The sequence below is a fragment of the Glycine soja genome, chromosome 6 (genome assembly GCF_004193775.1).
Source record: "Glycine soja cultivar W05 chromosome 6, ASM419377v2, whole genome shotgun sequence".
Taxonomy (NCBI): domain Eukaryota; kingdom Viridiplantae; phylum Streptophyta; class Magnoliopsida; order Fabales; family Fabaceae; genus Glycine; species Glycine soja.
The window spans coordinates 47,426,903-47,439,794 of record NC_041007.1 but is presented as its reverse complement, the minus strand read 5'-3'; the positions used below and the strand labels follow the sequence as shown (position 1 = coordinate 47,439,794).

The window sequence follows — 12,892 nt, the reverse complement described above, 5'->3', positions numbered from 1 at the left end:
ACGCTACTAACACATTCCTAAAACAATTTTTTATTGTATAAAATTTATTGAAAATCAATAAATTAGAAGTATAGTTCATTACTAAAAAATGAGACATACAATTTTATAATTTTAAACAAATTTTCAGTCGATAATAGAGTGTACTAATAAATTTGTATTAAAAAGTGTTTTTTTGCATTTCTCTTCCTACCAAAAGCAAAGAAAGGATGGGGCAATTATAATATTTACCTCTATTGAGAAAAATAATAAAGAGAAAATAATAGATACAATAAGAATTGGAGAGAGAAAAAAATGGATGAAAGTAAAATAAAAGATAAAATTGTATGATAACAATCTCCTTAATTGAACAGGGGAGGGAAGAAAGATTAAGATAAAGAGAAACTGTTAAAATATGTCCCTAAATGTGATGACGAACTTATCAAGTAATACGTTGCAAATATTATGTTTGCGTAAATACTAACCAGTAACCAGGCCAAATATATAATAAGATGTACCCTAAACAAGATATCATTCATTTCTAGAGAGGAAAATAACAACCACTAGGAATCACTGGCAGTTAAAATAGTTACCAACTACTACCCCCTGTCCCTCCCCATCCACTGCCATCACCAGAGGGAGTTGCATTCTTCCCCCTTCCTGAGTTCTCATTTCCTGACCCAGCATTACCGAATCCCCAACTGCCATTTCCTCTGCTCTCTTCGTCCTTGTTCCTAAAATTAATTAACACATTGTTCAATAGAACACACATTCTTCAATGTAAATTTAGAACTTAAGATTAATTTGAACACATGTTCCAGAGTTCAAAATCAATGTTATCAAAAACAATTTTAATGAACTTTAAAACAAGCTCACCTTTCTTCATTTGAGTTGTTTCCACCCCATCGACCACGTCCTTGGCCATTACCATCGCTTCCTCTTCCCTGATCCTGACCTTGTCCCCAACCACTATCACTATTGCCATCACTATAACCACCTCTCTCGTGGCTATTTCCACCCCAAGGAACACGTCCTTGGCCATCACCTTGGCTTCCTCTACTTCCTCTTCCTCTTCCCCTTCCCCTACCCCTACCTTGTCTCCCGCCATTGCCTTCTCCAGAACCCCTCACTTCCCAACTCTTACCTGCACCAAAGGAATCATCAGGGGAATCTCTAGAACCAGAGCCCCAATTTGAACTTGGAAAACTACTTCCATCATTGTCATCACCATTAAAATAATCACGAGAGCCAGATCTATGGCCAAATCCACGTCCACAACCTCCACTATCATGGCCACGTCCACAGCCTCCACGGTCGCGGCCTCGTCCACGGCCTCCACGGCCACGGCCACAACCAGCATTACTACCATTTCCACTGTCATTGTAAGCTAAAATACATAATTCAAATGAGTCAGATAAAAAAAAGGAGTTAAAGCATCAATATTGTATTCTGGGATACTTATGTCTACAAGGAAACACAAATTCTACTTCAATCTAAATTCAATAATGTTAGTAACTTTCTTCTAGGAACTTATATTATTAATATTGTACTGTAAATTTGTAATAACAACATGCATATTTGACAATAGTATATAGGGTTATATTTTTTTACCAACAATCTTTTACATTATTTGTTTTTTCTGTAATTTTCCATATTACCATTTTATCATATTTTTCTCTCTTCTCTCTAACTCTCTAAATCATACAATACTTTTGTACAGTGTACATACAAATGGTATAAATACAATATCTTCATTATATACAATTCAGTGACCTTGAATTCGAACAAATAATCCAAGATCACTATTCTTTTCAGAGGAATAGGCTGCCAGAGACATAAAAACTTTTAATTTGATCACAGGGCAACAATGCTTCTGGAAGAAATAAAATCTATTTCTTATTTCTGAAACAAAAATGAAAGTCGTGTCAAGAGTTTATTCAGTTTACACTATTATGAATTTTGAAAGTACATAATTACATTCAATATACATTATATGTACGTAATAATCTCATAACAATGTAAAACAAAGCCAGTCCATCTATACGTTATCCAAACTCATCTACAACTACAACTAATATATGAGGGTTAATTGAGGCAAACAAAAAAGTGTGAAGAAATTTCCCAAGTCCCGGATACTAGTTCACTGGAAAGTTGTGGAAGACTCAGTTTATTACTTGTGAGAAGGGAACAAAAGTTCAAGATAATCATTGGCTTGTAAACAGTTTCACAGTGCTTTAACAGGAAAATGAAGAGAACTGATGCATGTGAAGAAATTGGAGGAAGAAAGCTTGAGTATGATGCAAGAGATCATGGAAATGCAAAATATGAGGTGGTTTTAATATCAAATAAATTAGAACTTCATTCCTAAAATAGATAAACTTGCTATTTCCCCCAAATTCCAGAACTTCTTTCACCACAAGTTTAATAAATTAAAGTATCGAAGTATATAATGTTAGGTCCAATAAGTAAATAAATTGAAAGGTCCTGCTTATACCTATTGATTCAGTGTGCTGATCTACATTGTTGCTTCTCCATCCTCCAGACAAGGACTCCCTAAATGATCCAACTGCTATGCAGGATTTTGCAGGTGCAACATTATCATTGATATGATTTTGAAAATATGCCACCAGCTGCTCAATATTTTTGAATATTTGCTTCCTAAACTTGAATCCCTTTCGCTGGATAGCAACAAACTCATGATGTGGATTTCTACTTCTAATGTAAGACAAGATGAAAGTGCCAGGATGCTCATATGAAATGCCAAAGCCATATGCTATCCTATTTGGATATTCATCCTTCTCAAGTTTTAAGAGTTCATCAACCTCAGCTTTTGTGCCCTTCTTAAATTTTCGGAAATTAATCATATCTTTCAGATGAACTACCAATGGATTGACATAGTGTTCAATAACCTGTTTCCATGGAAGAGGAAATTATTAACTGAAGGAAAGAAGTAAATCTCAAAAGCATCAAGAAATGTGCACAAATACTAGATAAACAAATTCAAAATGAATTTATTTTCAAGCTAATTATCCATGGACCAATATAAAATTAACTTGGTAAAATATTCAAGCAACAACTAACCTACATGTCCCGAATATATAGGCATTTGTTTTCTATGCATAAATTGATTAAATTTAAAATATGTGCCAAATCATGACATAAAAAATAATAAACCTTGATCTTCATATCATGATTCATTACCTAAAGGAAATAAACAACAAAGAACAGAAATTTCGAGTAATAACTTGATATGTTTAAACCTAAACAATGAAGCAATAAAAAAACATATGGAAGAATTATGTAGCAATTGAAGCCTCCTTAAATGTATCAGAAATCTAAATTAAGAATGCCAACCTGATTTATGTCCTTAAATGTTTCCTCTCCTATTTTTAATGTCTCTCCAAGTTCAGGCAAGTTTTGACTCTTGCCACCTTCCACAATGTCTTTGTGTACATAAACTCCATTAAAAATTTTAATAGACAGGATCAAAAAACTAAGACCCCTTGAACTTGGGTGAAAAATATATTCCCCAACTTCCTGATCTGCAAGGAACTGTTCAATAAAGAATAGATAAAATAAAATCATAAGGTGACTGGAAAATTAAAATTAACTCAAATATCAAACAACAAATAAATTAACCTGTTTTGCTTGATCTGCAGTTATATTTTGAAAATTGGGGTGAGAAATCATCCTGGGCTTGAAATTTTTAGTTCCAAGCTCCATTTTGTCTGCTCTCTCCACCTGACTAATTGAAATGATGTTTCCTTCATGATAATAAGGATCCATGTCATGGAAACCTTGCTCACCATCATTCTTCAGCTCGCTCAATTTACAAGTCAGATTGACCCAACATTTGTTCTTATCAATTAGTTTGATCTTGCATGTAAGCACGGCACCTTGATGCAATTTGTCTGTTAAAGAGATATTCTCAGTTTCATCTGAAAAGTCCTCCTTAAAAAGTACTCCAGTCATTCCGGAGTCAAGCACACAAAATGCCTGTTTAGACATCACGTTACGAACTGTTGCCTGAACTCTTTTTCCTTCAACTAGTGCATCCCCAGTTTCTCCAGTTATCATATAGAATTCCTCCTCTTGAGTCAGTTCCGTATAGGGAATCCTAGGATCCTTAAATCCATGAAGTAATTCCATCTTTATGTCAATAAGAGTAATCCTTTTGTATTCACCTTTTTCTATTTCCAATCTATCAGCATATTCATTTAAATCAAAATTCTCAAGCAGGTTTGGATCATTTTGAATGTATTCAATTGCATTCACTCCAGAAAAATTAGCTTCTGGATCAGGAACATGTTTCTTGTAAACAGCTAATGCTAATTCCTCAGAAAGATTATACGACTCTGGATGAATTCTTGTATGATCAAGAGTATTGCTACCATTGTCAACAAAGTTTTCTTCATCGCAAGAAACCTTTAAAAAGCCAACAGCATTGCAGAAAACCTTCTCTTTATCCAGCCCAAATTTAGCCAAATCCCTTCTATTTCTCACATCAGTACCCCCAAGTAATTCTCTATGCAACACGCCAGCTTTCTTGGGTCCAAGACCAGAAACAAACTGCAAAGGAGCTAGCAGCCAGTCATGTCGGATGGCCAAATTTATGTCTATGCCTACTTGGTTTGTAACATCTGTCATGACCCATTCAATTATCTCTAACTTCTCATCACTTGTTAGGAATTTCTCCAGGGTGTTCAACTTCCATGACACAATCTCATTTTTCACTCCACATAATGTTGCCACCATAGCCAGCGGGTTTAGAAGGTAACGTCCAAGAGCCACAGCTCTCTTGACAATGCCTACAAATTTTTAAAAACAGGAAAAAAGTACATCAAAATGTTGGGAAAGAAAAGGAAGGAGAGAGGACAGAAATGATTGCAATAATCCCGTGGATTACCATGTTGTCTGGGAAGCTGGTTCTCAGAAATTTTTGAATCTTCATAAAGACGAGGCAAGCCTTCATCCCCTAACACAACTGGTGGCACTCCTTCCATTTGTTGACTAAAGTTTTGAACATTGTGCTCCGACATCATTGAAATAATCTGACAGTTGAAATAATTTATTGAATTCATGGTGTCTATTGACAAAAGAAAAGAACAAAACCATGTAATAAAGAAGCTAAGAAAGCAGTTGCCATGTACTGATAACACCATAACAGTAGAATAAAAAACAAACAGCATTAACAAAATAACTGACTGCTGGAATGACATTAATGAAACTCCAATACAAAGGAAAATTAATAAGCTCTAAGCTGTGATTGCAAGAATGCAGAGGCAATGTTGACAACTTGAAATACAGGAACTGCAGTTCATGATGCTAGTTAAATCCTAAGAAAAAAATTCAAGACACCAATCTACACTCTCATACTAATGCAATCCTTATTGCAAAACATCCTTTTAAAATTAAGAAATGCTACCTTGATGGAAAGTAAATAATACGTACATACTTTTCATATTACAAAGCAAATTGTACAGTAAAAAGAAGTGTTTCTGACATGGTGCCACAGGGATCTTTTTTAAATATTTCATCTCATACTGTGAAAATAACCTGGTTTTAGCCCATGCTTTGTTTCCCTCCAAAGGCAAAAGAAAATACAAAAATAGCATCCTGCAGCATTTGCATCTGCATCTGCATGCAACCTAACCCTTCTTAGAAAATGTAAAGCAACAAAACAGTCAAGAATTGATGTGCTTTGATGTCTCATTTTGTGCCTAACATAAGTATGGTTTTCTCTAATTGAGATGCATCCACATCCCTTAAGGATGCAAAATCAGTTTCTTTCTTCCCAAAAAATGCATTTGATGACTCTTAAAGAATCACATAATTGAATAACTACGCCATCAAGAAAACAAATTAAGCTATAGGATTTAGATTACCTCATTAATCTCCTCCCTCAACCTTAAACAGAATGCATTATCTGCTCCCAGTACAATAACACGTGGTTGATAAGTTGTTAGGAACTTTAGGACACACTGTTGATCATTTTTCTTGCTCTGCTGGTCAATGATATTCAGAGATCGTAGTGTAAGTGAACGAGCATGCATCACATCAACCAATTTTCCTCCAGAATCCAACATGACAAATGAGGTACCTGGCTTTCCATTTCCCCCACAACAAGCCATGACTCCATTCTTCTGTGCAGTGTCACTTTCATTTTTCAAATACGGTGCCACAGAGACTCTGTTCCACACTTCCTTTGCATACTTCATTAATAACCAGTTTTTAGCCTTAGCATTTAACAATGCCCGAGCATCCTTTTCCATAGCAGGCAAAAGGAAATTTGAAATGGCATCCTGCATGATTAATTTACGCTGTTCATTCCAAATCCTAGTAGATATTCCTTCACCATCTTTGAGATAGGAATCTTTACAAGTCATTGTCAATTCATTTATGGTATGATCAGGCAACTCTATTTTAACTTGAAGAAGTTTCTCTTCTTCAGCCTTCTGAATGAATAGCCACTGGGAATCCTCAAACTTTGAGAGAGGTTTGTCCCGCAGCCACTTAACACCAGCAAATTCATGAAAGGAATCTATTGTTGTATTTCCTTTTATTGTAGGGCTAGTTGAAACTAATGCCTTATCCATAAATATGGTGCGCACATATTTCCTGAAAGGAATCTCACTGCTTAACATCACTGCAGCCTGAAAAATAAAATTGTAGATTTGTAAGCTAAGATTATCACTAGAGTTTAAAGTTATGAAAGACCAATTGATGAATTCAACAGGATACCATGTGTCTAGCCCCTTTAAGTACAGCTTCTGTAGTTTGAAAGGTTTGACACTTGTACATTGATGCTATTTCCTCTGGAGATTCCTGCGGATCTTCTTCACTATTTGTTCCCTGGAGTCCAAGAACCTCTCCAGTCAATTGTCACCCAAAAACAAATGAAATTAAGAAAATATTTGGGCAGAGGTAAACAAATAAAAAAATTACCACTTTCTCAAGAGTAACTAAAGAACCAAATTTCTCAGGATCGCCAAATTTGTTTGCAAGTGACCACAGCCCTGCCTTATTGCAATTGGTGTAGTATGATTTTGTCAGAGGCCTTTTAAAACCACTATCAAGAAACACCTCAGCTGGTGGAAAATGCAAATTAAACTTCCTATCAATATCATCAATCTCACTCTCAGTTTCAGCCTTCTTGAGCATATTGGTGATTGAATCAAATATCTGCTTATGAAAACTGGATTCATCAACAAGGAAAGACATTTCGCGTTCTTCCTCAAAATGTTTGTTATAGTATTCCATGAGCAAGCTCTTCCGCTTTTGAAGAAACAACCACTTTTTATCCAATTCCTGTATTATCCAGAGCATCTACACCAAGAATGAAGGAATTCCAACAAGTTCTAAAGTATTAAATTCTTTCATTCACTAAATTTGCTATTTTAACTATCTACCGTTCTTCCTATTCAACAGAAAAACAGTAAATTTGAAATTACCTGGTGCCATTTCAACATAGGCTTTCTTTCAATATCATTGAATATGTTTTCTAATTCTTCCGCTTTTGGATCTTCTAGAAGACTAAGGCATTGTTCCTTCCGGTACATTGCAATAAATGGAATCTAAAAAGTAAAGCCAGCTAAGACATTTAAAAAAAACTAAAAAGGAATATTAATCGTTGTATAACCCAATAAAGCAATTTAAATATATAAATGCTTACATCATATTTCATTGTATGATGCAATTCCAAGAAACTAATAATATCTTCCCTTTTTGCTGTATTGACTAATCTGCAGGATTTAGCCTCATTGAACAATGGATTTATGTTGGATGCTAGTTGACATAGTATCCATGAACTTTCTTCTTCTATACTCATTCTGTCAATTGCAGATCCTACAATGTCCTGAATTATCTGTAAAATTTTGTGACAGATTATAAGTTACATCAAAATATTTTCATTGACAATTGATATATTAGTAATCAACAAACATTTTGTAATCATCACCTGCATTCTCTCAGGTATGTCCATATCATTTACACAGTTATCCTCTCCAGCTGTGTGCATGTCAGTAGGGATGAATGATTTATACTTGTTAGGATCATCAGACTTAGTAGCATGAATTTGAACTTTCCCAATGTGGTTTTCCAGCTGACCTTCCTTGCCAAAACTATGTTTGTCTTTTGAAAATGCGGGCGAATTTTTTATGCCTTTAAGCTTTTTTTGTCTATAGGCAAAGTTGACAACAAAATCACATATTAAAGAGGTAATAACTTATCTGTCATAGGTTATGACATCAGAATAGTGAACCACTAAAAGAACTGAGTATATGGAAAATACCTGAGAGAATCTCCCTTACCATAGATGACATCTTCATCATCCACTATAAAATCTGCCATGTCATCCTCTACATCATCGTTAGTCTCATCTTCAGCAATATCATCAAAGAGTGATACTGGAAAGCGAGAATTTTTTAATCAATTTACAAACAATAGCATGCCAAGAAACCAGAATGAAAACACGTGTATCAGGCATTATTGTTCCAAACACAATGTGGATCAGGCATTATTGTTCCAAACTACAAGATGATTATCAGAACACACTGCAAGCTATCATAGGACATTTTAAAAAGCAATAGAAAGAGAAAATAAAGATAATAAAACCATAAGCAGATACAGATCACCTCCATCATCAGAAGAGTATTCCATCAGCTCAGAGTCTACACCAGCCTTTCTAAGCCTCTTGAATTTTCCATCTCTCTAGAAAAAACAAATGAAGATGAAAGAAAGAAGCATGATAAATGACGAAAGCCTCTCTAATGCTTAGAAACACATACACAGAAGGACTATTTATAGAATAGAGGCAGAAGCTAACCAATGTTTCTTGATTGAAGCTCTTGTTCTCGCGAATCAACTCAAGATCCTCATCGTCAAGAACAATGTTTTTCAATGATTTCCTGAAAATGAGTAGCAAAAGCACACAGTGATGAATACACAATGCAGATGTATGAAAATGCATAACAGGGTAGGAATTAATAATAACCTCTCTTTTTTCTTCTTTTGTGCTTGTTTTTTATTTTCTCCTTCTTCCTCCTCATCATCTTCGGCATCATCAACAATAAACCCATCATTCTCAAAAACATCCAAGTCTTCCTCTGCTTTTCCAATTGAGGACAATAAATAAATAAATCACAAATTGTTCATTAACAGAGCACCATCATCAATGCTACAGGCTACAGGCACCACTGTACAAGTGTACAAGTAACCCTGATCGATTCAACATGTGATGTTTAGCAATGTAATAAAACTCAAAACTGAATGAAATTGATAATAGACAGAATTTTCTAAAAATGAGAAATTGCAAAAAAAAAAAAAAAAAAAATCGCCCAAAATAGAGCAGTAAAACAAAAGGGTGCGTGCTTGTTCTCTATATATGAAAATGAATTTCTACGAAAAATATATCACGAACACACGGGACAATCAATGCATAATTCTACCTGAAATTTAGACTAACAATACTATAGATTAATTTTTTTAATATAATATATATTTCAATTAAATCCATATTCCTGTTCAAAAAAATCCATATTATATATTAAAAATGTATAAAACAAAATTATATGATACTCTTAACACTTTCATCCAAACTCTGTCACGAGATAACCACAAGACGATAGCAGCTTGAACTTTTCGTTAACCAGAAAATCATTTTAAGAATTTAATTTAACAACTTCCTACAACTATTCCTTTCGTATTTTTAATATAAATCACATCTTTTTTTTTAAATCTTATTCAAAAATCACAAAAACGATCTTCAACAATAACAATTAAATATAACCAACAATAATATTAAAGGAAGAAAAAAAAAAGTGTGACATCTTCTACTGAAAGAACTCACTAACAACGTGTTCCTTCTTCCAGCATCTTTACTTCCAAAAAAAAAACTGTTATATTTTTTGGTTTTGCTGAATACGAACATTGTTACTACTCTCTGCGAGTGAAAGAGAGAGAGAGAGAGAGAGAGAGAGAGAGAACGATGATTGAGTTTAAGTTCACAGCGTTACTACCGTCGTCGTCGTCAACTTCGAAGGTAACAGATTCTTTGATTTTTCCTTTCTTTCTGATTTTCTCTGGAAAACGCAAAACCAGAAACGAGATTCAGAACCAAAAAAAAAAAATCACAATATTAACAATTGCTATAAAATGATTTTGACGAGAGTTCTGCAATGTTGTTGACTTGTTGTTGTTCACCTCGCTCATCTTCTTCGTGTGGAAACGTTTCTCTTCTTCTTCTTCTTCCCATTGTTGCAGAAATTACGATCGAGAGAAAACCCTAAACAATGATGAAAGTGTCAAAGGTTTCAGAAGCTGCAAACAGAAATGAAAATGTAATGCCCTTGGCGTGAGCTAAAAGTGGTGCCTCACTGAGACTCTCGCGATTCTATTTTCGGTTAAGTACCAACGCGGCTCAGAATTTTCTATTTGACGAGCGTGCCCTTGGTGTTTCGGTTTATTTACGAGAGTGCCACCCGGGCACTGTGCTTTGAATCTTCCGTTGTGATTTTGCCACGTCGGAAAAGGGGCTAGGTGGCGCTATCTGGAGGGGTTGGGAATGCGGAAGGTTGCAAGGGACAGATGGGTCATTTGGTTGAAAGAGTTTGGGGCTTAGTGTCATTTCGCAGAGGAACATGCATGGAATGTGAAGACTGAAGAGGGTGAGCATGCAACTTTTTTTTTTCACTAATACAGGAAAAAAAATTTCTTTTTGTCTTTTTGAAGAAAGAAGGAATTTTTTGTTGGAAGAAATAAATTTGGTAAGTTGTGTATACATTTGATTTTGTTTTACATTTCTTATTTGAAAAAGCATAGACAGAGAGACATTTAATTAAAGAAAAATATAAACTATATACTACCTGGTAGTCTGATACCTACTCCTTTTAATACACTTTTTACTATTAATTGAAATTTATTTAAAATTTTATGTTTTTTATTTAATAAATCTCACTTGTATTTACATGATTTTTCAAAAACTTATAACTCGGAACTAAAAGGAGTGTATTATTTCTTTTAAAAAAAGAGAGTGTATTATTAACACTTCTATATATCAAGGAGAAGAATTGTGCAAATACTAACATTTTTGTTCTAGAAAACTATTCACGGCTTAGATTCATAACTCGATTAATGTTTAAATTTGTTTTTTAGATTTTAAAATTTTATTTTAAAGTTGAAATAAAAATAAAAATAAGAAAATTATAATTGTTTGATAATTTTATAATTTTTTAGATTTAAAAATAATTTTAAAGTTTTTTATAGTAGTATATTTTTATCATTAAATTGTAATAATAATAAAAAAGGATAGATAAAAATTAAAAGCATAAAAAATTATCTTTAAAATGATTTTTTTTAAAATGTAATTAACTTTCGAAAAAATCTATTTGACTTAAGGAGAAGAAAACTTTAAAACAGATTGAGTCAAATTTGTTAATTTAATTAACTTTATCTAATCGAAAATCCACCGGGACTATACATTTATTGTGCATCCATCTCAAACCACCATTGATTCATTTTACATCTATTTTTTTTTTTTGAAACTGAATTCTTTAAAGGTATTAATAAAATACTTAACTTATAGAGGCAGAACTTGTATACCTAATATTGATAGAATAATTAGACAATTGATTTTGAAAACACATAAAAGTAATTATGCAGTGTGAATGAATGTGCAAGTTTTATGTGTGTTTGACTTGAGAGAATATGCAGTGTGTTTGACTTAAGGTAATGTGGTGACTTGAGAGAATAAACAGTTAAATAGAAGCACCAAAACGTTCTCCAGTCCCAATTTGAACCCCACCACATAATGTCTCTCATAGTCACGAATAATTTCACCACAACTGGCTTCATTATCTGACCTACGAACAACACCATGCATCAACATTGATTTTATATCATCCTATATTAGGTGGTTTCTATGATGACGTAGATTCTTCATAGTAAGGGGTGGGAATAGGTTTGGTTTGGTTAGGCTTTGAAAGGTCTGAGCCTCGCTTACGATTGATTTTTGAGGCATGAGTCTGGTTTATGGCCTATTAAAGGCTTTTATTTTGACTCGGTCTGACTTTTTTAAAAGCTTAGCCTGGCCTGATAACATTTTTAAAAGTCTTCTTCACATTAAATATTTAATATCCCTTTGTTATAGAATAGAAACGTAATAGAAAAGGTAAAGGAAAAGGAAAGTCAATAAAAATAAAGAGGAATATAAAGGGACACATGACTCACACCTAAATTATAATTAAAGTCTTACTTGATTATATGAATAAAAGTTATGGAGCAGTAATGTCTAATCAAAGTCTAATTAATTGTACCCAAAAAATAATATAAGTATATATATATATATATATATATATATATATATATAGGCTAGACTTATAAGACTTTTTAATAAGTTTAAGCTTGGTCTATTTAATTTAATAGGCTTTTAAAAAAAGTCTAAGCCTAACATTTTAATTAAATAGGTCAATTTAGACCAGACTTTATATAGGTCAGGTCGTAAGCTCATATAGGCTGATCTGGCCTATTCTCATCCCTAATCATAACCACAAAAATTATAATTGAGATAATCTTTTCATGCATAGAACAAAAAGATAGGAAGATAGATTGGATCACCTTGACGTAAACCACGGGATGGCCTTAAAGGATCCAGTGCCACACCATATTAACAAAGGAGTCTGTGAATCCAATGTCTATAAGAGAATTTCTAACAAAATCTCACTTTGTGGTGGGAATTGCAGTGTGCAGTTGCTTGGTTCTCAGTCATTAGAATAATGTAGTGAATAGGGTTTTGTCACGTGTTTGTTTTTTATATTTTAATAAGTAAATAATCAAATTTGTTTATAAAAGTGTGAGGAGTTAATAAATTGATTTAAGATAAAAAATTAAATTTAGTCCATGAATATTCAAAAACTACAAC

The 12,892-nt window shown here is 33.5% G+C and overlaps 1 protein-coding gene across 1 annotated transcript; it reads right to left on the bottom strand.

The window, feature by feature from the left end:
• Nucleotides 1-307: 307 nt before the first annotated feature.
• Nucleotides 308-10,338, bottom strand: LOC114417372 (transcription elongation factor SPT6-like). The gene is made up of 18 exons (XM_028382543.1): nt 10,177-10,338; nt 9,993-10,055; nt 8,969-9,080; nt 8,801-8,882; nt 8,610-8,685; nt 8,267-8,381; nt 7,934-8,153; nt 7,649-7,840; nt 7,428-7,550; nt 6,922-7,302; nt 6,718-6,828; nt 5,862-6,629; nt 4,883-5,027; nt 3,616-4,784; nt 3,331-3,528; nt 2,471-2,885; nt 853-1,363; nt 308-710 (listed from the first exon to the last, which is right to left on the bottom strand). Exons 1-18 carry the CDS (start codon nt 10,226-10,228, stop codon nt 566-568), a joined length of 4,878 nt encoding a protein of 1,625 aa, XP_028238344.1. The 5' UTR covers nt 10,229-10,338; the 3' UTR covers nt 308-565.
• Between the last annotated feature and the right edge of the window lie 2,554 nt (nt 10,339-12,892).